Source organism: Phodopus roborovskii, unplaced genomic scaffold, assembly GCF_943737965.1.
Source record: "Phodopus roborovskii unplaced genomic scaffold, PHOROB, whole genome shotgun sequence".
NCBI lineage: Eukaryota > Metazoa > Chordata > Mammalia > Rodentia > Cricetidae > Phodopus > Phodopus roborovskii.
The window spans coordinates 7,093,742-7,120,979 of NW_026126461.1; the positions used below are offsets into that span (position 1 = coordinate 7,093,742).

General features: G+C 47.8%; 2 protein-coding genes across 3 annotated transcripts in view; one reads left to right on the forward strand and one right to left on the reverse strand.

Annotated features, from left to right (window-relative positions):
* The window catches only part of Atg4b (autophagy related 4B cysteine peptidase), a 29,078-nt gene extending 10,842 nt beyond the window's left edge, over window positions 1–18,236 (forward strand). For both annotated transcript variants that reach the window (XM_051190845.1, XM_051190846.1), the window contains exons 4-13: window positions 3,109–3,207; window positions 5,541–5,642; window positions 6,063–6,135; window positions 9,217–9,296; window positions 12,756–12,949; window positions 13,707–13,785; window positions 14,033–14,178; window positions 15,175–15,231; window positions 15,768–15,861; window positions 16,550–18,236. In XM_051190845.1, the coding sequence (XP_051046802.1) occupies window positions 3,109–3,207; window positions 5,541–5,642; window positions 6,063–6,135; window positions 9,217–9,296; window positions 12,756–12,949; window positions 13,707–13,785; window positions 14,033–14,178; window positions 15,175–15,231; window positions 15,768–15,861; window positions 16,550–16,623 (998 nt within the window). In that variant the 3' untranslated portion in view covers window positions 16,624–18,236. The remainder of the gene's footprint in view (window positions 1–3,108; window positions 3,208–5,540; window positions 5,643–6,062; window positions 6,136–9,216; window positions 9,297–12,755; window positions 12,950–13,706; window positions 13,786–14,032; window positions 14,179–15,174; window positions 15,232–15,767; window positions 15,862–16,549) is intronic.
* Window positions 18,237–19,681: 1,445 nt separating this feature from the next.
* Window positions 19,682–27,175, reverse strand: Dtymk (deoxythymidylate kinase). Its single transcript, XM_051190847.1, has 5 exons — window positions 27,011–27,175; window positions 25,732–25,840; window positions 23,949–24,039; window positions 20,873–21,070; window positions 19,682–20,103 (listed from the first exon to the last, which is right to left on the reverse strand). Exons 1-5 carry the CDS (start codon window positions 27,138–27,140, stop codon window positions 19,993–19,995), a joined length of 639 nt encoding a protein of 212 aa, XP_051046804.1. The 5' UTR covers window positions 27,141–27,175; the 3' UTR covers window positions 19,682–19,992.
* Between the last annotated feature and the right edge of the window lie 63 nt (window positions 27,176–27,238).

The window sequence follows — 27,238 nt, forward strand, 5'->3', positions numbered from 1 at the left end:
CCTGGGGACTCTGCCTCCCTACTTGTGTAGGAGCCCTGGGTTCAGAAGTGTGCTACTGCACTGAGCTTTATGCCAGTTCCAGGGACTGAACTCGGGTCCTTGCACTGGCCTGGCATGCTCCCTGAGCTGTCTCCCCAGCTGGAGTATCCCACTTTTCTACAACCTGTGAAGCTGCTTGCTATCTCCTTGTCAGCCAGCTTTCGCTGGGCATTGTAGTCAGGATAAAGGGTCTCGACAATAATTTTGTTGTAGTTTGATTGCTTTTGAGACTGGCTCTATGCTGGTCAGTTTGGTTTGTGTTTTTTATTTATTTTGTTTGCTTGCTTTTGTTGTTGAGACAGGGTTTCTTTCTGTAGCCTGGCTGTCCTGGAATTGCTCTGAAGACCAGGCTGGCCTCGAACTCACAAAGATCTGCCTGCCTCTGCCTCCAGAGTGCTGGGATTAAAGGTATGAGCCACCAATGCCTGGCATTTCTTTTTCTTTTTCTTTTTTTTTTCTTTTTCTTCCCTTTTTTAAACTCGACACAAGCTGGGATCTTCTGGGAAGAGGGAACCATCAGATTGGCCTGTGGGTATAAGCATTTTCTTGATTAATGACTGATGTGGGAGCGTCCAGCCTACTGAGGCTGGGACCACCCCTGAACAGGTAGTGTGTAGTCAGCATTTTCTTTGGGCCACCAGCCAGCTCCCAAATAAAGACATGGAGACCTCTTATGAATTATGGATGCTCAGCCTTAGCTCAGGCTTGTCCCACTAGCTCTTTTAACTTAACTTGTATCTGCTCGTCTACATCTTGCCTTGGGCTTTTTACCTTTCTTTGATCCTGTATGTCCAGCTTTCTTTCCTGCTTCCTCTGTGTCTAGTTAGCTGGCCCCTGTGTCTTCCTGTCACCTCCTTTTTCTTTCTCAAGTCTAAATTCTTCTACTTACTTTCCCTGCCCGGAAGTCCCACCTGTACCTCTTTCCTTGCTATTAGCCATTCAACTTTTTATTAGCCTAATCAGGTGCCTTAACAAGCAAGGTAAAACAGCAACACATCTTTACGTAGTTAAACAAATATTCTGTGAACAATTGCAGTAAATCTTTATGTAGTCAAACTAATATTTCAAAACAGTAGTCCTGGGTTGTGTTTAAACAAAAAGCAAAAAAAAAAAAAAAAAAAACACAAGCTGAGCCAGGCCGTATTGGTTCACTCCTTTAATCCCAGTACTTGGGAGGCAGAGTTAAGGCCAGCCTGGTCTACAGAGTGAGTTCCAGGATAGGCTCCAAAGCTACACAGAGAAATCCTGTCTCGAAAAAACAAAAACAAAAAGCAAACCAAAAAAACAAGCTGAAGGGGAGTCAAGAAGCAAGCCAGTAAGCAGCATTGCGTCAGTCCCTGTCTCCAGCCGTGTTTGAGCTCCAGCCGTGGCTTCTCTCAGTGATGAGCTGTGGTCAGGATGCATAAACCAAATTAACCAATTTTAGTTTTGGTCACGGTATTTATCACCATAGTAGAAACTAAACTAGGATACCGTGATAAACAATAACTACTAGAGTGTTGAAGAGGATACTAGAGCAAGAGAAACTTTCTTTATTTGAGCAGTTCTAAACATCCCTGAGGTGAGATGTCTTTGTTTTGTCCTGTCATAAAATGGCCTGGGAAAAGCAACTCAGGAGAAAGGGCTTGTTTTCGCCCACAGTTCAGGTTACCGTCCACCTTTGCTGAGAAGTCACAGCAATAGGGGCTTGAGACGGCTGAAACCAAGCATCCATAGTCAAGGCTGCACCTTCTAATTCTTCCCAAACAGTGCTATCAGCTGGGGATCAAGAGTTCAAACTTATGTGTTTGTGGGGGCCACTCTCAGGCTAACTACCATGTCAGGTGATTGCAGATTGTGTCAAATGGGCAATTAAAACTGACAGTTAAAGCAGCTCATCGTGGTCTTAAGAACCAAGTGTGGCCTGTATATTCCTTGTGTCTTGTAGAGATGATTGTGGGATGAGAGTGGCGACAGGTACAGAAATGGGGACCCTCTCCACTGACCTGAGTTCCCTGCCCACAGTTCACACCCCGTCTCTGCCACTGACTGCTGCAGAGCCTGCCCCTCCTCCTCAGAGCTGCATAGTCAGTCGCATTGCCCTGAATGCCTGCTGAGAGCATTCTCCCCATTCCTGTTGTGCCATGTCAGTCTTCCAAGCCCCAGTGAGTAGACAGGAGTGGAGGAGCTCAAAGCACAGGCTTGAAAAATGTAGAGTTGTCATTACCTTTGCTACTGACTACCATAGCCCTGACTGTCAGCAGTGCTGGGCATCAGGAGCGTTTGCATTTCTGCCTTTCTGGTAGTGGGAAATGATTCTCTGTATCTTCCAGAGTAATCATGGGGAGTCTTGTTTGTGGGCCAGGCGTTTCTATCACTGCATGATGGATTGTTCACATTTTGCCCATCTTGTGGGGATTGTTGGGACATTCTACTGTTATGGAGAATTTGTTTAATTGTATAAAGATGTGTTGCATTTGTTTAACTATGTAAAGATGTGTTCTTTGCCTTCCTAAGGCATCTAATTGGTCTAATAAAAAGCTGAATGGCTTGAATGGCCAGTACCTAGGCAGTAGAGGGATAGGTGGGGCTGGCAGGTAGAGAGAATAAGTAGGAGGAGAGAACAAGAGAGAGAAGAAAAAGGACCAGGAAGAAAGAAGAGATGCCTAAGACCAGCCAACCAGGCACCTGCCAGCCAGCCAGACACAGAGTAAGACATACAGAAGGAAAGGGAGGTAAAAAACCCAGAGGCAAAATGTAAATGAAGAGAAACAGTTTAAGTTATAAGTTAAGTTATAAGAGCTAGCAAGAAATGAGCTAAACTAAGGCCAAGCGTTCATAAATAAGTTTTTTTTTTTTTTTTTTTTTTTTTTTTTGAAGCTGGTTGGTGTCCAAAAGAAAGCCTGTTACATTCTACCTCTCAGATATGTGGATCTTGCATTTCTGAGTCCTCAGAGTTGTGCTTTGAGATAGCAGATGTGTGAGTGGGTCAATGCCTGTGCTATGTATGGAGCTGTCCAAATGCATCCTGTTGCTGGCCTCTGTTGGGTCCTCTGATTGTGAATGCTGCTTATTCTGTCTTCCACACAGGGGGAACTGGCCCGACCTCAGACACAGGCTGGGGCTGCATGCTTCGCTGTGGTCAGATGATCTTTGCCCAGGCCCTGGTATGCAGGCACCTAGGTCGAGGTGAGTCATGCTGCTTAAATGGAGTCTGTGTAGTAAGGGGTGTTTAAAGTACATTACAGAAGCTGGGCATAGTGGTACACACCTTTAATCCCAGCCCCAGGGGAGGCAGAAGCAGGTGGGTTTCTATGATTTGGAGGCCAGCCTGGTCTACATAGAGAGTTCCAGGTCAGCCAAGGTTACAAAGCTTCTTTTTGTCTCACAAAAAACAGAAAACATAACAAAAAAGCATATTACAGACAAAACATAGATTATGGTGCTTGTCTAGGATGATCAAGGCCCTAGGTTCAACCTCCAGTACCAACAATTTATGTGCGTGTGTGCGTGGGTGTATTTCTTCTCAGTGAAAACCAGTAGGCCATACTGCTCAATGCTCACCCTGTGGAAAGCCCATTCAAGAGTTCTCTCCCATCTCTGTAGGAAGCTTGCAGTGCTGCTCATCATATTTTTAACCCTTTTTTTTTTTTTGTTATTTAAATTTTTTTATGTTATTTATTTATTTTGGTTTTTCAAGACAGGGTTTCTCTGTATTGCTTTAGAGCCTGTCCTGGAACTTGCTCTGTAGACCAGGCTGACCTCAAACTCACAGAGATCCACCTGCCTCTGCCTCCCGAGTGCTGGGATTAAAGGCATAGGCCACCAACACCCGGCTTAATTTAAAATTTTTTTTATTTTACATACCAACCACAGTCTCCCACCCCCGCCCCCACCCACTCTCTCCATACTTCCCCCAAACCTATCTGTTATCCACTCATCAAAAAGGGTCAACAAAGTCTGGCACATCAAGTTGAGTCAGGATCAAGCTCCTTCTATCGTATCAAGGCTAAGCAAGGTATCGCACCATAGTGAATGGGCTCTAAAAACCCAGACAGATGTGGGTGCTGGGAATTGAACCTGGGTCTTCTGAAAGAGCAGCCATCCTTCCAACTCATAGTCCTCTTACTTAATATTTTAATTCTGGAGTTCACTGAGTTGCCCAGGCAGGCCTTCCTTTGTTGTTGTGGGTATTTTTCTGAACGTTGACTCTTTCAGCTTTTTGGGGATCTTTACTCTTTTTGGGGGGTAGTCACCCAGCTTCCAAATTATGACACTGAGGCTTATTATTTCTGTAACTGTCTGACCTTAACATGTCTTGTTTCCTGCCCCCCCCCCTTTTCTTTTTTTTTTTTTTCTTTTTTTGTCGGAGTCATGGTTTCTCTGTCCTGGCTGTCCTGGAACTCACTTTGTAGACCAGGCTGTCCTCGAACTCACAGAGATCCTCTGGGATTAAAGATGTGCGCCACCACTGACCTTGCCAGCTTTTCTTAAATGATCCTATCCGTTGCCTCTGTCCTCTTTCCTTCCTTTTCTTACTTCCGTAAATCTTAATTTCACTCTTACTCTGTGGGTTCCTGGCCCTTGATGTCCTCATCTCCTTGTTCTATCTTCTTTCTTTTCTTTCAGATCCTCCTCCTATTTATCCTCTTTGCCTTCCAGCCCGCCTATCCTTTCTCCTGCCTCGATATTGTCATCCAACTCTTTATTAGACCATCAGGTTGTAGACGGCAAAGAACTATAGCTTTACAGAATTAAACAAATGTTTTAGAGCTTAAACAACTGGTACACAGTTTAAAATGATAATTCTTTGCACAACAGGCCTTCAACTTGCAATTCTCTTATGTCTCAGTTGGGGTTTCTCTTGCTGTGATAGAACACCATGATGAAAAGCGGCTTGGGGAGGAAAGGGTTTATTCATCTCAGAACCATCAGGTCACACTCAGTCTTAGGGAAATAAGGGCAGTAATGCAAGGCTTGGACCTAGAGGCAGGGCTGAAGCAGAAGCTATGGAGGAATGTTTCTTTCTGGCTTGCTCCTTGTGGCTTGCTCAGCCTGCTTTCTTAACAGTATAGGACCACCTGCCCAGGATTGGCACCACTCAGCCCTCCCATAACAGTCATTAATCAATATGCCTAAAGACTTTTCGTGTAGGCCACTATGTCTAGGCGTTTTCTCAATTGAGAGTCCCTCTTTCCAAATGACTCTAGCTTGTGACATAAAACTAACCAGTGCATCTTGCTTTAGCCTCCCAAGAGCTGGGATTGTATAGGCTTGAACCACCAGGCCTGTATTTTATATTGATATAAATGGATTTTTAAAAGAAATTATCTTTAAGCTGTCGAAACAGCTTTCTGCTTTCAGCCTAGATTTGTTTTGATGAGCTAGTGAGTGCATATTTGAGATCCTGTAGAATTTGATTTTTAAATTTAAGAAGGTTCAAAGATAAAGTTTTGTACACCATCTGGATATTGAGCACTGTGTAAAAGGAAGGTTTGTTACTTGTGTTTTGTTTCCAATAGATTGGAGGTGGACTCAGCGGAAGAGGCAACCTGACAGTTACTTCAACGTCCTCAATGCTTTCCTCGACAGGAAGGACAGCTACTACTCCATCCACCAGATAGGTGGGGATTAAGTGTGTCCCAGGCATGGCTCTTTGCAGAAGGCAGACTCTTGGGAGCTTTCCAGATCTTGCAGAGATGGAAGATGAGGCTCTAGGTCACTCCCTAACACTGACCCCTGTGAGCTGCTGTTGGTGTTCCAGCACTAGCTCAGACCCTAGCCTGCCCCTGCCCCTGCCCCTGCCTTCAGTGACTGATTCCATGCAGTCTGTGAGTTAGGCTCATCCTCAAGGTTTGCTTTCCTTAGGAGGGCAGACCTTAATAGAACGTGTCTATGAAGTGTTTACTGATGGACCGAAAGTCAGGCCTGGTGTGTGTGTGTGTGTGTGGTGTGTAGACCTTTCCGTGAAGCATTTACTGATGTACCAAAAGTAAGGCTCTCTAGAACGGATGTGTTTGCTAACTTGGCTCTGTTTCCTGCAGCGCAAATGGGAGTTGGCGAAGGCAAGTCTATAGGCCAGTGGTACGGGCCGAACACTGTTGCCCAGGTCCTCAAGTACGTAATGAGCCCAGCCCTTCTGCTTCTTGGGGTCAGCATGAGTTCTCCTTGGCATTTACCCACTCCTTGAGTACTTTTTGCCACAGGAAATAAGGTATTCTGATTCTTTGCTTATAGACCCAGGGGAGTCCTCTGGGTGACTATGCCTTTTGTTCTGTGAATGGGATTCCTGTTTAGGTCAGAGCCTAGCATGGCCCTGTCCTCTGTCTTGGTGTACAGATTCATCTGTAATGAGGGCATCTCAGATCTGGAACCATGGCGGTTCTGCAGGCACCATAGCCCTCTCTACCTCTGTGGATTTGTCAGAGATCATAAGCCTCTACATGTTGTTCAGAATTTGTTGGAGTTTGTTTCTCATGAGTCCCTGCCTGTCTCTTCCTGTCCTCTCTGTGGCCCCAGAGTCTGGAGCTCAGTCAGCCTTGTTCTGAGGGATATTTGCTCCAAAATTTCCTCTGCTGTTTCAGGGACATGCCACTTGTCAGCATCTGACCCCCTCAGTGTTTTTGTTTTGAAGATTATTTTTGTATATATGGGCATTTTGCCTGCACTTACGTCTGTGCACATCATACATGCAAGGCTTACAGGAAGGCTAGAAGAGGTTGTTAGATCCCTGGAACTGGAGTTAACGGGTGGTTGTTAGCTGCTGTGTGGGTGCTGGGAACTGAACCCTGGATCCTGTGCAAGAGCAACAGATGCTCTAAACCACTGAGCCATCCCTACATTGCCCACCCTCCTCTCCCTGCCCTGTTTTTTGACCTGATATACTTCCCTGTGGCCTCTGGAAGGTTCTGCACTTACTTATGTAGAGCCATTTCCTATTGGACTGAAAGCCAGTATCTCTCAAATCTTTTTCCAGCTGTAATTTCTCCTGGATATTCCCTGACACCCTATCCCGTGTCTGCAGTGGCCATCTCCTGCAGGCGCCACCTGAATGAACACTTCCTTTTCTCCTATATCTGATGCCCAGCCATCCCAAGCCATGGCTGGCTGTGACTCCTCCTTGACTTGGCTTCTTGGTGGCATGCATACCTACTCCATACCCTTTAGCATCCATTTCCAAGTCCTGCCTTGCCTTAGTGATTTGCCTATTGCCATGACAAAGCACCACGGCCAAAGCAACTTATAAAAACAAAACAAACAAAAAACAATTTAATTTTGAGGACTTAGGGTCCCAGAGGGCTAGAGTCCCTGCGCATGGTGGCAGGGAGCATGGCAACAGGCAGACAGGCAGGCGGGCATGTGACTGGAGCAGTAGCCAAGAGCTTACATCTGCTCCACTAGCATGAGCAGAGCAAGAGCTAACTGGGGGTGACAATACCTTTGGATTCTCAAAGCCTACCCCCAGTGACACCTCCTCTAACACGGCCAGACCTCCTAACCCTTCTCAAACAGGTCCCCAACTGGGGACTGAGCATTCAGATATACAAGGGGGTGAGGGGCAGTCCCAGCTCTCCTCAGCACACACCTCTTCAGCTCATGATGTAATTCACAGAGCCGCCACAGTGCTGCCCCTTCCACTGCAGCTCTGAATAGCCTGACCAGCTCTCCATCACTGCTTTGCTCATCTCTGCTGCCCCACCTTCCCTCTGTCTTTCCTGGCAAAGAGCAGCCCCTACTATTTGCATCTTTCTGGAAATGGCAAGTCAGGCTGCTTACCCGTGCTTACTGTCTGTCCTGGGCTCCCTGCTTTTATTGCTGGATTGCTTTTCCTCACCTGTGGCTACATCTGTCCTACACACAGGGATAGGGTTACACCCCTCAACTCTATTGCTTCTCTACCTGGAGGCTCATGAGGCAATTTTAACCCATGCTCATCCCTCCTTCCCTCTCCTGGTCCCTATCTTGTCTCATGCTTTATTGTTAATCCTCTTTCTCTCCTAGACTTTTTCAAAGAATAACCAGAGTCATCTCCATAAAATGCAACAGCCCTCCCTGAGGCTGGAGCTGTCCTAGGCATCTTAGCTGGTTACCACATCATGACCCACCCTGTCCCTCCCCCTGAGCTTACTCTACCCTGACACATCCTTGGATGGCACATCTGTTGCTCATTCACTCCTGCTTTAGGACCTTTGTGTAACTTACAGCCCTGGCCAGGTAGCTCTCCCCTGAGACCTTCCTAGCCTGTTCACATGCCTCTGCTGACCGCAGTCTACACAACCTGTGCCTGCTTTACAGACATGGCAGCGCAGTGAAGTGCTGCTTTGACTCTCCTGGGTCCATACACTTACTGCTGTGGCAGGGCATGATGGGTAGGCGGTGAGGGAGTACTGGCTCTACTGAGCCCCTCCAAGTTGCCAACACAGGAGGGGCTGTGCAGTGGTCACAACTTGGGGGTTGTAACCCCTTTGGGGGTCAAATGACCCTTTGTTAAGGTATCCTGCATATCAGATATTTACATTGTGATTCATAACAGAAGCAAAATTAGAGTTATAAAGTAGCAATGAAATAATTTTTGGTTGGAGGTCACCACAACGTGAGGATGTGTACTAAGGAGTCGAAGCTTTGGGAAGGTTGAGAACCTTCCCTGGTGCCTTCCAAGCATTGGCCTCTGGTTGTGTTCCTGGACATACCAGGACCTTGCAGCTTAGGTCCTTGGTAACTGTCCCATGACAAAATGCCCTTTCTTGCTCTCTGTCTTCTCACTGGTTTTTGGCTTTCTGCGTCCCCGGCACCCATTTGACACCCTCTCCCTGCATAGCATGGCTGCAGTCTGCTCTTCTTTCCTAGCCCTAAGTCTGCCACCATGCTTCTTTCCAGCGGGTGGTCACATCTGTGCTGATGCTTAGGTTTCCGGGGCTGTCATTTCAGAATGAGGTGCTCAACAGTCAGCTGGACCCGCCTCCACACAGGTGACACTTGAGCTGCTGTGCCACGTAGGGGCTCCTGTCCATACTCTGTCTCCTGGCCAGGGGCAGCTGGCATTTTTTTTCCCTGATGAGCAACACCCAGCTTTCTTTCTGTTTGAGTTATTGGACAAATCCTTGACTTAAACTCTGAAACTGCCTCATGATTGTCACTGTGATGGTGCAGTGCTCATGCTGTAGAAGGCTCATGGGGATATTCTCTCACTTTCTGTAGGAAGCTTGCTGTATTCGACACGTGGAGTTCCTTGGCTGTTCACATAGCAATGGACAACACTGTGGTGATGGAGGAGATCAGTAAGTGGCTCGGGGTTTATCACAGGAGGCCCAAGAGGGAGCCTCAGCTAAGGGGTTTGAGTCTCAGCAGCACTGGTACTGCCCAGCTGTGGAAGCTGGGCAGACATCTGTAAACCCCATTGTCTTACTGTTCTGCTAGGCTAAGGGAGAGGAAGCTGTTCTCTCCAGCATCAAGGCAGTTTTAAGTGTGTGCGGCAGATAACATGTTAAAGATGAGCAGAACCGCACAGGCCACACTAGGATGGTTACAGTGGGAGAGAGTAATTTTAGTTCTTGAATTAAAGGGCAGGATAGCCTTAACATGAAGAAAAAATATCTGTTAATGTATGCCACTTTGCATTGTATTAATGCTCACACGAGATGTGAGGAGGGCTTTTCATCTACCCCGTCTCCGGCAAAGGAAGCCTAAGAAGGAAGTACATGGTTCTGGAATGAATGCCTACCAGTAGCCCGAGGGAAACCAGAGGCACAAATTCATTTCTAAGGGAAAGTGGTCATACTTGTAGTCCTAGTGCTTAGAAGATGGAGGTGGGAAGATCAGGAGTTCAAGGCCAGCCTGGGCTACATGCCAACCTAAATCAAAAACAAAAGAGAAGTAGCTGGGTGTGGAGGTGCACACCTTTAATCCTAGTACTTTGGAGGTAGAGGTAGGTAGATCTCTATGTGTTCAAGGCCAGCCTGATGAACATAGTTAGTGAGATACTACTATCTCAAAAAATAAACAAGCAAAGGGCCTATAGCTATAACTCAGTGGTAAATTTCTTAGGTTCAATTCCTAGTACTGCCACACATTCACAGAGCAGGAAAACAACCAAAGCCTTAAATAGTATCATAAGTCGTTTGCCCTGATGTTGAAAACATGGGAGTATCTGGGCGGTAGTGGTGCACGCCTTTAATCTCATCACTCAGAAGCCTGAGGCAGGAGGATCTCTGAGTTTAAGGCTAGGATGGTATACAGGGCCAGTTCTAGGACAGCCAGGGCCACACAGAGAAACCCTGTCCGCCCTCCTCAAAAATGGGAAAGAAACAAAACAAAATAATAGTAGTAGAAGTAGTAGTAGTAGTAATTAATAGAAAAAAGAAAGAAAACAGTATCTTTTTAAATTGTATTGAAGACTACTAATGCTGGAAAAAAATCTATGGAACTTCTCCTTTAGGATGTGTGTGTGTGTTCACAAGTCTTCGGAGGCCCTAAATAGGCCATTGGATCTGGAAATGGAGTTATGGTGGTTGTGAGCAGCTGGGCTTGGTTGCAATGAACTCAGGTCCTCTGCAAAAGCAGTAGGTGCTCTTATCAATGATGTCTGCAGCCCCCATAGTAACTTTTAAGTAAAAAAGTTGGTGTGTTTTTGTGTGTGTGTGTGTGATATCTGTTACAATGTGTTTTCCATGTGAAAGTCAGAGGACAGCTTTTAGGAGTTGGTTCTCTCCTTCTACCGTGACCTTTGGGATTCAGATCCTTGAGGTTGCATGGCAAATGCCTTTTACTTGTTGAGCCATTCTCCCACCCCTAGAGTAATTTGGGTACCTATGGCACTGTGGGAGCCATGGTGATGGCAGTCTCTCCTGTAGTCTCAGGACTGTCTGAAATATCAACACTGGACCAATAAGTTCATGAACTGAGGCCTTGTCATGAGGATGTGGATCAGATCCTGAGGAAGGAGCCTGAGTCTGTATCTCTGACAGCTCCTCGTGGGTGCTGAGGCTGCTTAGTGGTTGACCAGAGCCCTGTCAGAAATGATGTCTCGTTATAGGACAGGACAAAGCATCTGACTCTGAATTTAGGAAAAATTATATTGGGACACGATGAAGGACAGGAGCTTCTGGCAAAGAGGCTGGGTTCCTGAGCATGGTGTAATGTGGTAGCGGTAGATGAGGCAACTCTCACTTGTGACAGTTGTTTTTGGCTTTTGAGGGTATCGGTGAAGACAGGAAGCATGCTGGTGAGATGGCACTTCACCAGACCTGATGACCTGAGTTTGATTTCTGTGACTCAGCATGGTGGAAAGAGAACCAGCTCTTCAGTTTGGCCTCTGATCTCCATGTGTGTGCACATACAGACACATAAATATAAACAAGCTGCCTTTTTATTCCACTGCTAAAGTTGTCCATGATAGCCCGTTTCTTAGAAATGTCAGCAAAGCTAAGGGCACAGTAGCAACTTAGTTTCTTTGCTTCTAACTTCTTGAACTGCTTGTGAATGGAACAGTTAGGGAAGAACTGACATCATTCACAAAGGTTGCCAGAACCTCCTTCATCCTGAGAGCTGGCTATAGCGATCCCATTCGGATTTTTGGAAAAGTATACTAGCAGAGGGGAGCCTTTCTGGTTGAAATGTCGGAAGAGGGAGGGAGAAGAAGTAAGGGAAAACCAAGACAGATGGAATTAAGCTTCCGAGTGGCAGTGAGCAAAATAGACATGGTTTAAAAGCCAAATGTTTGTGGTGAAAATTTCCAATGGAATAAAAGAAGACCTCACTTACTCAGAGTTGTCTTTTTAAGATAGTTATTTCTCTCTCACTCTCTTTGTGGTGGTACAGTGAGGGGTACCCACAGAGAGCCAGAAAAAGGAATTATAGGCCACCCAATGTGAGTGCTGGTAACCGAACTTCAGTCTTCTGGAAGAGCCTCAAACACTCCTAACAGCCGAACCATTTCTTCAGTTCTTAAAGAGTTGTATATTTATTTATTTATTTATTTATTTAGTTTGTTTGTTTGTTTGTTTGTTTTAAAGATGTGTTTTGCTGGGCGGTAGTAGCTCACCACCTTTAATCCCAGCACTAAAGGCAGAGACAGGTGGATCTCCGAGGCCAGTCCATTCTACAGAGCTAGTTCCAGGATAGCCTAATCTACCTAGAAAAACCCTGTCTTGAAAAAAAAAAAAAAAATAGATAAATTCTAAAGGTGGCTCTGGTGTGTGCTTAGAGGTTAGAAGAGCTAAACAGTGGGCCTGTGAATGGTCTTGAGGGTGGTCTACTGCCAAGCCTGACAACCTAAGTGCAGTCCCTGGAACCTGACTCCCCCAACCCCCTTGTCTGCTGACCCCACACATTTACATGTACACACACACAGGAAGGAAGTAATGATTTAAAAGCTGGCCATGATGGCTCATGCCTTTAATCCCAGTGATGAGAGGGGGCTGGAGAGATGGGCTTGGTGGAGAAGAGCACTGGTTACTCTTGCCGAAGACCCAGGGTCTGTGCACCGCTTGCCTGCCTGGTACCTGCAGAGGCCATGAGGGGGTGTGGCATCCCCTGGAAGGGGAGTTACAGACAGCTGTGAGTTGCCTTGTGCATACTGGGACTCAAACCAGTATCCCCTGCAGGTATAGTCATATACTCTTAGCCACTGAGCCATCTCTCCAGCCAGAGCCTAAGCACTTGATTTCCAGAACACTTCTCCTTGAGAAGACCTTCTGCTGCCTCCGCTTAGCCCATGAGAAACTTGTCTTCCTCTCCAGGAAGGTTGTGCAGGGCCAGCCTTCCCTGTGCAGGGGCTGCTGCATTTCCTACAGATTCAGAGCGGCACTGTAACGGGTTCCCTGCTGGAGCCGATGTCACCAACAGGCCATCAACCTGGAGACCCCTAGTGCTCCTCATCCCTCTCCGCCTGGGACTTACAGACATCAATGAGGCCTATGTGGAGACGTTGAAGGTGAGTCTTTGAGCAGCTCTAACCTGGGCCCTGTGCTCCCAATTTTTTATCTGTTTCGGTGTGGTCAGTTAGTTGTATCTGTATGAGATGGGGATGAAAGGCCTTAATCTTTCGGAGAATTTAAATGTCTACAGCTTTTTCAAGACCCGTCAGCCTGTTGCTGGCATCAGGGTCTTCTGTCTCTGTCAGGTCTCTGCTGTGCCCTTCCTGGGTATCCCTTGAGCCTCGACTTGTGACTGGATCAATGGTTCTCAACCCATGGGCCGTGACCCCTTTGTGGTCCCATATCAGATCCCGCATGTCAGATACTTGCATTTATGATTTGTAACAGTAGTAAAATTACCATTGTGAATTAGCAATGAAATAATTTTATGGTTGGGGGTCACCATCACTTGAGGAACTGTATTAAAGGGTTGAAGTGTTAGGAAGGTTGAGAGCCGCTGGCCTGGTGGGTGGGTTAGGCCCATGAAGATGGCGACTGCAGACAAATTCAGTGAGAAGTCCATCTACCTACTTTGACTTCTCTCACCCCATCATAAAAACAAGCAGCAAAGCCTTTTAAGCTACGGTGTCAAATCTTTCACTTTTAATCACCCCTCAGTGTTCAGGTAAACCAAGTACAAAGCCTCTCACCCATCTTGGTCTGTCCTGCCCTTCCGTATCTCTTGACCATTCCCTGGGACTGTGTAGGAGCAGTCGTCTTGCGTGCTGCTGCAAGGCCAGCGTGCTCAGCCGCCTTCCCCCTTCTGTCTTGCAGCACTGTTTCATGATGCCCCAGTCCTTGGGTGTCATTGGAGGGAAGCCCAACAGTGCCCACTACTTTATTGGCTATGTTGGTGAGTCTGATCTGCATGCTGTGGGTCCAGAGAGATCTGTCTCCCTGAGGAGTCGTTTTTTCCTGTGGAGTTGTGTTAATTCACTTGCCTCTCCCTCACTCATTGTGGTGGCACGTGCCCCATTCCCCGTGATGTTTTGACCTCTACCTGCCTTCTGTGCTGACTCTGATGTGGTGGGTCTGTATGCTGCCTGGCCTGCTCCCTCCCTCTCGGCAGCTTCCTCTGACTTGCCTGTCATCTTGCTCAGGTGAGGAGCTCATCTATCTGGACCCCCATACTACACAGCCTGCAGTGGAGCTGACTGACAGCTGCTTTATCCCCGATGAGAGCTTCCACTGCCAACACCCTCCCTGCCGGATGGGCATTGGAGAGCTTGACCCATCCATTGCTGTGGTATGTTCCAACTGTGCAAACTCCTAGGCAACTGTTGAGGCATTCTGTGCCAGTTCTGAGTGGAATATGAAGGGAAATGTCTAAGTTGTAGTAATTTCCCCAACATTTTAGAGTGTTAAGTTTATGTAGTGAAGAACCCTCTTATCCTCCCCAGACTGTCCGCCTCCTGAGTGCCATTCACAGCCAGTGTGTGCGTGTTGCCTGTGACTGAGTGCACGCACCAAGTGTGAGAGGACGTCTTTTCCTACCCTATATAAAATACAAATGACAACATCATCATTTTCGTGTTTGTTCACTTGATGTATTCCCTTGAATAAGCTTCTCCATCTCTCTTTTTGATGATATAGTAGGGATTTCTGATGATTTATATAAACCTGCCTACTCAAAATGTGTTTGGGGGAAAAGGATGCAAAACCCCAAATGTCAAACAGTGGCTTACCAGGGAAAGTCATTGCCTGGTTAGGCTGCCATCACCTTGTTCGTTGGCAGAGAGTGCAGCATGTCTACTACCAATGTGTGACAGTCACACAGACACAACACCCAGTGTGCACTCTGCCACGTGTGCCCCTCCCAAGTTCTGTGGAGAGTAGGCTGGGGCTCTGGGGCTCAGACTTCCTGCAGAAGCCACTGGTAAATTCCTCAGCTAACTAGAGTGTGTGTACATTGTGGTGAATGCGTCTCAGCAGCTCAGTGATTGAACTTAATGTTCTTCTACCACCTAGACAGCTAACCTTACGGAAGATGGGGCTAGCAGGTGCAGAGCACCAAGCTTGAGCCCCACCCCAGCTTTTGAGAGCTGAGATCAAAGGGAACACATGGTGGAGTTACTCCCCTTGCCACCATGCATTGGGCGGTGTCTGTATGTGTGAACCAAAGCATGGGCAGAACAGATAGCCTGGCACGTATTGGCAAGTGCATGCCAGGATCTGCAGACTGGAGATCACAGCTTCATGCTCATGGGTGCAGTCACTATTTTCACAATCATTTTCATTTTAGGGATTTTTCTGTGAGACTGAGGAAGACTTTAACAATTGGTGTCAGCAAGTCAAAAAGGTCTGTATAACTGTCCCTGTCCAGAGCCAAGATGAAAGTTCTGGGGAGCCAGGCAACAAGATGGCTGGGATAAAGGGAGCCTCTTTGCATGGCCTAGCTAGGGGCCCCATCCCCTGGTTGCATGGGGAGTTTTGCCTCACACATGTGGGCAGACGCAACGGGGCAGCTGCCTTGCATTGCTGTTTCTCTTGTCTGTGTCTAGGTCATAATTTGCTCATCTTTTACCTCAGTGTTGTACATTAACTTTGTGGTAGAGTCTGGCCCACTCACCTGCCTCGTGGTTATGGGGTGGTAATAAATCATAAGCCAAAGGCTGCCCCTCCGCCAGTTCCTTCCTGTTGTCCTCCCTGTACCCGCTGTGGTCATGTGTGTCCGATGGGGTGACAGACCTGGCTGTGTTGACCACTTTGCTGGTCTATGCTGTAACTTTTGGTATGGGTACCACTTCCATTTTCTTCTCTGTGAAGTTAGACCTCTGCAGGCTGGAGGCTATAGTGACTGTCAAGGTGCATCTAACAGCTGTGTCTCTCTGACAGCTGTCCCTGCTTGGCGGTGCCCTGCCCATGTTTGAGCTGGTAGAACAGCAGCCTTCCCATCTGGCCTGTCAGGATGTCCTAAACCTGTCCCTAGGTGAGTACTGAGGCTGCAGAGCCAAGTCTAGATGGGATAGTCTCCTGTCCACATCTTAGTTCATGCGGTCTGGGCCTGCCACAAACCCTTCAGGTGGTGGTCCTTTTCCTTTTAACCATTAATGTTTATATGAGCCCCAGGTTGAGAGGACACTGTAGAGCACCCCATGCCTCAAACCCCGAGTTTGGCAGCAGCATGGTATGTCTGTATTCTACCAAGAGCTGTTGCCGGGGCACACATTTTTGCGATGATGAGGTCCAGTGTAAAAGCCACTGGAGATGAGCAGTCCTGGCTCTTTGACCTATGGCTAGTGTGCCTGCTGGAGGCAGCCTGGGTCTTCCAGCACAGTAGAGTTCAGGGACTGGCCTTGGAAGATAGTGGATAGAGGCCTGGCCAGACCTGCTCATTCCTCAGCTGGTGCCTGTCATCCTCCTGGGCTGCTGCCAAACCCCATCACCGTCTGTTGGCAGGAGACAGATGCCGTTCTCTTTTTTTGCATGGAGTTCCCGCTCTTTAGGGCCTTGTCACTTCTCTTGGGTCTGAAGCCCTTTTTGCCCGTTAACTCTCCAGTCAGGAAGGGGCCTAGCAGGCCCAATGTAGTCTGCCCCCCTCTCCTAACATCTTCCCAGCCGACCCACATCCACACCAGCTCCCAGGAGATGCTAATGTTCTGTCTTGTTCCTTCCAGATTCTTCTGATGTAGAGAGACTGGAGAGGTTCTTTGACTCTGAAGATGAAGACTTTGAAATCTTAACCCTCTGAAACTCCTGTGGTTGGGGATGGCCTCTGTGGCCTTCACTGGGGTGCTTTGAGAACCCAGACCTGCCTTGGGCACTCAGTGTCACCGCATTCCATCCACCCAGCCCACCCCTGCCGAGTGCTGTGCGCCTGTGCCACCTCTGTCCAGAGGGCCTGCTCTGCTCATGGACCAAGGACTGCGGTGCTTGGAGGCCTTACTGCTTGGAGTCAGACTGCCTAACCCCAAACACACCGAGGGCCTAGTCAGGAAGAGCAGGAGGTCAGGAGCTTCCAGAGCTCTCCACTTGACACTGCCAGCCCTGGTCCTGCTTTCTCCTGGGCACCCGGGTCTGTGGTTTATTCGGCATTAAAGCCCTGTTTGAAGTTGTTTAACAAAGACATGAATTTCTGGGGCACTTCCCAGGGCAGCCATAGAAGGCCTACAGGTTGACACATACAGAGTAACAGCCACAGCATGGCCTCATACTGCTGGGCAGGGTGAGCTTTGGGCTGTCTCCGCTGTCCAGTGTGATTATCAAGGGCTACCTCAGTGGGAGAGCATATGCAAAGAACTACAGCAAGGCTGCTACTTGCTTTGAATATTCCAGTGGGGCATGTGGAAAACCCAAAGACGTGAGTGTGCGTGGCCAGTGTGGACACCTGAGCCATGGGGTAAGCCTTCAAGCTCCCAGGGCATCTGGAGCTGTGGTCCTGGGGATCTTCCCCATTAGGACCTCCCTAGGGAAGAGATTTGTTTCCTGTAAGGGGCTGATGCATTGAAAGTCACATGGCCTGCTTCTGTCCGCTTGCCACCCTGCTTCCCTCTGGGGGAGGGGGGAAAGGGACGCAGAGCTGCTCTTTGCTTGTGACACTACCCGCTGGTGGTGGGTGCACACTACTTGAGCCTTCTTCCACGTTCTTGCCCTTCTCAGAAACCCTCCGGGGTGGATTTTAGATGGTTCGGGGCCAAAAAGGCTAACGAGCTATGGCTTTTAGTGCTTAGTAGACGTTTAAACAGCAGGCAGCTCCAGGCACCGGCAGGCGAAGTCCCTCCTCGGCACTCATTTCCATCCCTGCCACTCCTAACCCTGGCTCTCTGCGCCTTCAAGCTTTGATGCTCTTGCTCTGCTGTCTTAGAGAGGCCTTCCGTCCCCTAGGAGATAGGAACAGCATGGCAGTGTGGGATGGCCCTTTCTGGGGCTTTGACTAAAAGCCCTTCCCCAGGAGCCTGCCTGTTAATGGGTGAGGCTGGAGCTGCTCCCTGGTGGCCTATGCCAGATAAGGCAACTCTTAAGGGGCCCACAAAGTAACAAGGGTTACCCCTGCTCACCAAGTGTTAACATAATTTATTTCCTCTTCCTCTCCCCTATATCTTGTTCCTTACCTTCAGGTGGGTTGGGACTGGGGGGGATGGGGGAAGGCCAGGACAGTTTCCATTCCCCTGACGCTCCACTCCGTCAGTAACCATTGTGTTGCTGTGACCCAGGGTCTTACTGATGGTACCAAGGGTGGGTGTGTGGAAACTACAACCTGAGGGAACTCTCAGGGCTTGAGAAAGGCTTCCTGAGGTTGTTCATTCTTAGTAGTATAGTTTGCAATTCTTAATGGTAAATAATAAGTTTCAGTAGAAAACAAAAGTGTGTGTGTGTTGATTTTTTCCTCCAGTTATGGTTGGCTATGATTTTAGCGTTGACAGATAACAGATTTACCCACTTTGGACAAGTGGAGCCTGCCCTGCCTCTGGCCTAACTGTGTAGCCCTCATGTTGAATAAAAATGTGGCCCTAAAAGGAAGAAATGCAAGGAGAACATGATTAAAAAAAGAGCCAGGGGGCTGGCTTGAGAATGACTTAACAGTTAGGAGCTCTGACTGTTCTTCCAGGAGACCGGAGTTCAGTCCCCAGCCCCCACACCTGCTTATGACCCCAGCTCCAGAGGATCTGACACATCTTGCTTCTGTGGGCACATACACATAGAAGTAGTAAAAACCTTGTTTATGCTGGGTGGTGGTGGCAGCACACACCTTTATTCCTAGCACTGGAGGGAGTAGGGGTTGTGTCAGGGGGTAGAAACAGGAATATCTGTGAGTTCAAGGCCAGCCTGGTCTACAAAGTGAGTTTCAGGACAGCCAGAGCTACACAGAAAAACAGCCTGGGATGGGAGGGGTGGATCTTGCTTTAAAAAAGGCACTTGCTTCAACTTACAAGGTTTGCAGGCTGTACCTGGCCTGGGGAGCTAGTAAGGATACAGCCAGGGCACAAGTAGGAGACTGAGAATCATCTCACCCTGCCTTGTGAAATCTCAGTGGGACAACCTCTGATTATGCCTGCCTGTTCTTGAGTCCAAAGGAAAATTGCTGACCCAAGTTCAATGGCCCAAGGCAAGGCTTACCTCTCATTCTGTTGGCATCTTATGGCTGCTGTGACCACATAGTACATGACCCACTGCTGGACCTTGTTAAGGTTCTGGAGGGCCACAAACCACAGACTATGCTGTTAATAGGGCTAACTCCCCAACATCCAGAGGCTTCTACATTCCTCTTGGGCCTGCAAATGCTCTGCATTTCCTGACCTTGGGGCTTGTTACGAGGCTTGTGATGACCTACCTGGCTATTTCCCTACCTCTTTTTACTTTTAGTTTTTTTGAGTAAGTATCTCATTGTGTAAACCAGGCTCGCCTGTAACTTGGGAGATCCACCTACCTACCTCTGAGTGCTGGGACTAAAGGTGTGCATCAAGGTACCATCCATCTAGCCCACATCCTTCTGATCCTGTGGGGGAAGGTGGTTTACTTCACCTGCAACACACTCTACACATATAGGCTGTCTTCTGCCAGGAAAAGTCCAATTATCCTGTTTTGGAGGGAATGGTGTGAGAAGCTTCAACAGCAAAAAAAAAAAAAAAAAAAAAAAAAAAAGCCAACAAAAGTTACTATCAGTAGGTCTAGAATGTTGAGCATCATGCCTCTTGATAAGCCCGGTGACGCCTGAGAACAGACACAGAGCATGGGGGCCTGATAACATTGACCAAAGCCACAGTAGGCAGATCCATCTCTACAAATTCTTAGGGGAAGACAGTGAGGTCCACTTTTAAGTAAATTTTTATTAGTTTCTTTAAAAAACATGGCTCCTGACTAGCTTGATATTTTTAGTGATATCAAGGAAACTACCCAGAGTTGCCACTAATGTTCTATATGGAAATATGTCACACCTTTAGGAGTAGACAGAGGAAGATATTGCACAACTTGTCTGTATCACCAAAATCTTAGGTTGTGAGTAGAGGTTTGTAGGTCTCTTCTGCTAAGAACGAGCTCCTGCTGAACGGTGTTGTGAGCCTTCCACCATCCTCAGAAGAACCTGAGAAAGCTATCTACAGTAGCAGCACTGAAGCTGAGTTTACTTCCATAGCTCCTCCAGTGGACTATGTGCAGCACTGCGGATGGCGTCCTCAGAGAGGGTCCGGATTTCTTCATGAACATCCTCAATGCTTTTGGAAGCATCAACCACCTGTCACCCCACAGGAAGACAGCAGAGAAGGCTCGTTATATCCCAGTGCACTCCCAGTGCACGTGGTGACCTCAGGTGAGCCAGTGCCTGCAAAAGCCAACCTAAAGCCTTCGGGGACCGTCCACCCACAGCAGCCTGCATACCCACCACATCCCAGGCACGGGAAGCAGGGTGCACTAAGTCTTGTTCCTAAACAAACTGAGCAACTATCCTCTGTAAGAACAGGCTCCATGCCCTTTATAGTTCCCGCACTCAGGAGAGGCAGACGGAACTACTTGGACTACATAGTGGATTCCAGGTCAGCCAGGGCTATGTAGAGAGACCCCGTCTCAAAAACAACAAAAAACCCAGTCCCACCTTTGAGGGCCCTCCAGCTGTTGGAAGATGCACAGCAGGGCCCGATCACCCTGGTTTGCCTTCTGTCCTCTTGGGAGATGATGAAAGTGTCCTAAACACCTGCTCTGTCCCTTCAGGACAGGCGCCTCCATGTGCAAACAAGGACAGAATCTGAATAAATGTCACCATCTCCAAGTCCTGCCCCTGGAGGGGGTCTGGGGTGGGGCAGGGAGAATAACTCAATGGTGAGACCCTGGTGCTGTAGCTAGCACCACTACTAACACCAAAAAAAAAAAGTCTATTAGCAGAGAACCAGAATAGCTTCCCTGAGGTTTCACTGGTGGGCAAACCAAACTAACTACAGCGGTGCCTGGGTCAACCGAGGGTAGACTACCACACAGCTTCTCAATGGCTGTTTGTGTCCAGGACTCACCTTCCAGTTGAGGTTTTTATCTTTCATGAGCTGCTGGAAACACAGCAGAACCTGCTCCTGGAAAGTCCCAGTCTCATAGCGCTCCAGACCAAACTCTCCCCGTGTGGCAGCTTCCAGCAATTGTAACTGAAGGAACAGGATCAGGTCAGGTTTGGGAAGGCCCACGTCTGGCTGTTTGCACCAATCCAGGGAAAAATTCTGCCAATAGAGACAGTGAAACTGAGTGGGTTATTTGTTTCAAAGTGGGGTTGGGAAACCTGCTGGAAATAAGAGTTAACAGGGTATATCACAGCTTTGTGCTCTGCTGTCTATGAACCTCATTACATCCAAGATGGACCCTGTCTCGGAATAAGGCATGGCACACGTTGGTATCCTAGTGGTACATTCAGCCTAGAAAGTGTGAGATGGAAAGGAGCTTGTTCAGAGACAGGACTGAGCTTGGTGCCGTAAGATTTCATCTGTATCCCAACAAGCACGTCAGAAAACAAGCAATCCTGGAAACCCACCACACCCACACTCTTGCCTGCCCACTTGATCTCATGTACATATTCCCTCTTATCACCTTATGAAAAATGTCGTTTCCAGAAAAGTAGGGATAGAGGCCTTCTATCCCCCAGAAACACTGTAAGCTCAAGAAGTAACCCCAAAGACCTACAGGGTCTTAGTGTGCCAGTCATCTGTCCTGCTTCCTTACACAAACAAAATATTTCATTGGGGGAGGACTCATCATATGTAAAAGAAACAGCTGAATTTAAAAGGTTTTGTCACTTAGCAATCTGCCATCCCCAAGGGCTAATGAAGGCATTATCAGACACAGCACTCTTAGAAGCTTAGAAGTACAAGGTAAAAACATGAAGCTCGGTTTTGACGGCACCTGCAAAGTGGCAGCATGAAAACATCACACTCATCCTCAGCTGCGTAGTTCCAAATCTAGCTGAGCTACAGGACACCCTGCCTCAAAAGCAAAGCAAAACAAATGCAATTCTGGCACATGGGAGATAGAAGCAGTTCAGTGTTGTTATTGGCTATTTTGTAAATTCAAGGTCAAGGTCAGCTCCAGACTGTCAAAAAAGAACAAAACAAAAAAAGAATAAAGTTCAGAGGAGATACTGGTCCTTGGTGGCACAACCTTTAGTCCCAGTACAACAGAGGCAGAAGCAGGCAGGTCTGAGTTCAAGGCTACCCTGGTCTACAGAGTAAGTTCCAGGACAGTCAGGGGAGAAGATGGGCAAGCACATGCTTTACCATGGTTACACTCTCCTACATGGAGACGGCTCAGCTGTTAGGAGCCCAAGTACAGTTCCCAGCGCCCACATGGTGGCTAACAGTTCTTTGGAACTCCAGTCTCAGGGTATCTGACACCCTCTTCTGGCTTCTAGATGCAAATGTATACATAAAAGTAAAATGAATACATCTGTTTTTTTAAATAAGAGCTGGAGAGATGGCTCAGCGGTTAAGAGCACTAGCTGCTCTTCCAGAGATTATAAATTCATTCCCGGCAACCACATGGTGGCTCAAAACCATCTATAATGAGATCTGGTGCCCTCTTCTGGCTGTAGGCATATATGCGGACAGAACACTGCATACATAATAAGTACATTTTTAAAAAATATAAAACTCAAGTTACACTCTTGGTACTCAGAATATTTTAAAGAAAGGTGGGAACTTACACATGAAGAGACTTAAGGGACTACAGATATACCTTAGTGTTAGAGCAATGGCTACCATGTTTGAGACCCTAGATCCAATTCCCAGCAGGAAAAAACAAAACAAAACAAAACAAAACAAAACAAAAAAAAATCCAGACACTTGGGCCAGTGAGAAGGTTCAGCTTGTAAAGGCACTTACCATACAGCCTGATTTGTGAGTTAAATCCCCAAAACTCCGTTTAAGGAGAGAACCAATTCTCCCAAGTGGGCCTCTGACCTCTACATGTATGCTGTGACAGATGCCCTGGCCTCCATCTTTACATACAATAATACCATAAAGAGGAAAGAGGCACTTCAATGCCTCTCTCCTGTAACCCCAGCACTCAGAAGGCTGAGACAATAGACAAGTCTGAGGCCAACACTGTCTACTTATTGAGTTGCCCCTCAGTTTTGGCTACAGGAGACCCTGTCTCAAAAATAACAATTGCAGGTGTTGGAGATGGCTCTGGAGTTAACAGTACTGGCTGCTCTTCCAGAGGACCTGGATTCAATTCCCAGCACCCACATGGCAGCTCACAATTTTGTAATGTCAGTTCCAGGGGATCCAGGACACTCTTCTGGTCTCCATGGGCACCAGACACACATGCAGACAAAACACCTACATACATACAATAATTTAAAAAACCCAACCCCAGAACTAGAGCGAGTCTGAGGCCAGCCAGGCCAGCCACGACTACTTAGTGAGACCTTGTCTCAAATGAACAACACACATCCACACCCACACAGATGTATACCAAAACATTAAGAACCAACAGTGCCATGTGATACCCAGCAGTGGACTTGTCCCTGACGCTGTTGACATTGGCTTTCTGTCAGATGTGGTGGTGTGGACCTTTTTATCCTAGCACTCAGGCAGGGGGCAGGTGGCCTCTATGATTCATGGGGAGTCTGGTCTACACAGTGAGTCCCAGGCCAGCAATGGCTACGTAGTGAGACCCTGTCTTAAACGAACACAAATGGCAGAACTGTTTTCTAGAAATAAAGGAAGAGGGGCAGTGCAGCCATCATTACACTTGTGAAGCAATGTGCAGGAGTTACGGGGTTCAGGAGGAGGCGCCAGCGCCCTCGCCATCCCACATCCGGTCACAAGGTGAGGCAGTGCATGGAAATCTAACAAGGAACGCCTCTTCGTGAGGTAAGTCTTCCACATGGAAAACAACACTGTAAGTGAAAAGCTAACCGTGAGTACATTTCTTTATCGATAAAAACCAATTTAAGCTCGCAAGACAGTTAAAGGAATGCCAGAGCCGTCAATTTCCTAACAGTGACTGAACACAGACTCACTGTGGTCGGTGACACGGAAAATGAGGAAAAGCAGCTCAGGGCCCACACCTGACAACCTGAAACACAAGCCACGCCGTACTCACCTCCTTGGCGCCAGTGAAGGCAACCCCAGAAAAGGCGTATCTGTCCAAAACAAGGGTCACACCCTGGTTTAACTTCTCCTTAATCAAGGGCCTGGAAAACAGAATGCTCTTGAGCCCTGGAACTGGTTCCCCAAACTATCCCCAACAACAGCAATCACAGCACCGTATTTATAGGCTCATTTACAAAACCGTGTATCTTCTCTCTGGACGGTGCCAGTGCTCTATCTGCATGTATGACTTCCGTCAGAGGAGGGAGTCAGATCCCATTATACACATGGTTGTGAGCCACCATTTGATTGCTGGGAATTGAACTCAGGACCTCAGCAAGAGCAGTCGGCGCTCTTAACCGATAGCCATTTTTTTAATGTATGGAGTTAGAGTCACTAATGTGAACATAAAAAACAATTCAAGCCTAGTGGTAGTGACCCACACCTTTAATCAAAGCATTCAGGGGGCAGAGGCAGGTGGAACTCAAGTATGAAACCAGCCTGATCTACAAAGAATATTCCAGGTCAGCCAGACTACACAGAGAACCCCTGCCATGAAAAACAAAACAAACAAATCTAAACCCAGATCTTACTTACACCCTTCACAAATTAACTTAACATAGACCCTGTACCTAAATATAAAATGAAAAACTTTGAAATAGAGAGAGAGAGAGAGAGAGAGAGAGAGAGAGAGAGAGAGAGAGAGAGAGAGAGAGAGGCTGGGCGGTGGTGGGCATGCCTTTAATTCCAGTACTTAGGATGCAGAGGTGGGTGGATCTGGATCTGAGTTCCAGCCCAGCCTGGTCTACAAAGCTATACAGAGAAACCCTGTCTTAAAAAACCAAGGGGGGAAAAAAAAGAAAGAAAGAAACCAGGAAATTGTGGTGCACACCTTCAGTCCCAGCACTTGGGAGGCAGACCAGGCAGATCTCTGGGAATTCATGCCAGCCTGGAGCTAGTTCTAGGACAGCCAGGGTTACACAGAGAAACCCTTTCTTGAAAAACAAAACAAAGGGAGTCAGGAAACTGTGGTGCACACCTTTAGTCCCAGCATTTGGGAGGAGATGGAGGGCTGCCGGGTCTACAAAGCAAGTTCTAGAACAGCCAGGGCCACACAGAGAAGAAACCCTGTCTTAAAAAACCAAGGGAGAGAGAGAAAACCTGGGTGTCCTTGGATGACGACACCGAAGATCAAACCCACGCAAGGACTGATACGCTAACCTCAGTAAAATTAAGAAGTTGTGCAAGAGGCGATCAAACAAATGAAAATACAAACCCCAGGGCGGGAGAATGTATGAAAGACATTTCTGACAAATGACCGGCAAGCTAAGTGTATGTCCTTAAAATGCGACAAAGAGAACAGCAGGCACTTAGGAGGCTTGCCTTTAATTAGAGCATGCCCTGGCCTACAGAGGGAGCCACTATCTCCAAAAGAGAAAGAAAAGTTGGGGGCTAGGGAGATGGCTCTGTGGATAACTTGTTTACCATGTAACCATGAAGACTTGAGTTTGGATCCCCGAAACCTAAAATTAGTGAGCTCAAGTGTCAGTAAGAAACCTTGCCTCAGCTGTGAGGCCAGCCTGGGCTATAAGACAAGTCCCATGTGGCAGCTCACAACTACCTATAACTCCAGTTACAGAGATCTGGGCTGCAGGCATGCATGAGGTAGGTGCACAAGCATACATGTGTGTAGGTGTTTATACTGCCGAAAAATGCAGATATGAACCTGCACATGTGTTCACGCACATGCCACACACAAAAGCCTGCAAGTTACGGGGGTGGGGAGGGAAATTTACACTTGTTCCCAGCGGTTTGCGGAGAAGAGCAGGTGCACAGAGTGGTCCTCCAGCTCTGTCTTCTTTTCTAAGTAGGAACTCAGGAGCTTGCCGATTTCTGTTGACCTTTCTAGAAAGAGAAAATTGCAAAGACTACTTAGATGGGACTTCTCACCTAAAGTATATGACAGCCTGCACTGAAGTTTTCCACTTGTACTCATACATAACTCTGGGGGTTATTAAACCTCTAGACAGGTTTGGACCATCTCCCAAGCAGCCAGGAGTTTCCTTAAGAGAATGCACTACTGTGAAGAAACCATCTTGACTTCAAAAGTACTCTTGGGCCAGGTGGCCAATGCCTTTAATCCCAGCACCTGTGAGGCAGAGGCAGGCAGATTTCTGTGAGTTCAAGGCCAACCTGGTCTCCTGAGAGTTCCAGGACAGACTCCAAAGCTACAGAGAAACCCTGTCTCGAAAAAACAAAAAACAAACAAATAAAAAAGTACTCTTGGGCTGGAGAGATGGCTCAGAAGTTAAGAGCCCTGGCTGTTCTTCCAGAGGACCGGGGATCAATTCCCAGCACCCACATGGCAGCTCACAACTGTCTGTAATTCCAGTTTCAGGGACTCTGACACCTCCATACCAATGAAAATACAATAAAGTTAAGCAAATTATTTTTAAAAAGTACTTGCAAGGCTCCAGTCAAGATGGTTTGAGGATTAGAATATCTCACATGTTCCCAATTCCCTACATAATGTGTAGGATTTGGGGTGAAGGCCAGGGGTCAACCTCATGCTCCTTTTTCAGGAGCAATCCACCTTGTGTTTTCAGAGAGGCTCTCCCACTGGGGCCTGAAGCTCAGTTTGGCTAGACTGGCCGGCCAGCAAGCCGCAGGATCAAGGCACGAGCCTGTCTCCACCCGTCCAGTGTTAGGATTATAAGCAACTACACAGGCTTTTTACCTGCAAGCCTGAACTCAGGTCAACATCGGAGTGTGCATTTTCCAGCTAAGCCAGCTCCACCAGCCCAGAAGTGGTACTGCCCACAGTGACCCGGGCCCTCTCCCACCAACCATCAATCAAGAAAACGTCTCCCAGGCTCGCCTGCAGGCCAATCTGGTGGGGCCAGTTTTCTCAACTGAGAGTCGCTCTCCCCGAACGACTCTAGCCCGTGTCAAGGTGACCTAATACTAGCCAGCACACCCATGCACAATAATAAGTAACTATGCTACAAGTTTTTTTTAAAACACAAAAACCGAGCCGAGAGAGGGAGAACTGCCCGGGCCAGCCCACCCGCGCACCGGGGAAACGCAGCAGCTCGGCTCTGTGGCCCGAGGCGCACAGCGCCGTCACCAGCCTGAGGCCCTGCGTGGTCTTGCCGGCACGGTCCACGCCCTCCAGCACGATAAGCGCCCCCCGACGCGACGCCATCGCCACCGCGAGCCCGCCAACCTGTTAGGTTCCCGCCAATCTTAGAGGCAGCAGAAGGCGGGAGCGCGCAGGTCCCCAGCCGCACCGCCTCTTCCGGC

What these genes read in the sequence shown, in the direction of transcription:
- Dtymk (XM_051190847.1), bottom strand. Translation starts at nt 27,140, where the DNA reads ATGGCGTCGCGTCGGGGGGCGCTTATCGTGCTGGAGGGCGTGGACCGT. An exon ending in CGAGCTGCTGCGTTTCCCCG is followed by an intron (nt 25,841 to 27,010) that starts GTGCGCGGGTGG and finishes TTCTCTTTCTAG; the next exon opens with AAAGGTCAACAGAAATCGGC. An exon ending in CCTTCACTGGCGCCAAGGAG is followed by an intron (nt 21,071 to 23,948) that starts GTGAGTACGGCG and finishes CTCTATTGGCAG; the next exon opens with AATTTTTCCCTGGATTGGTG.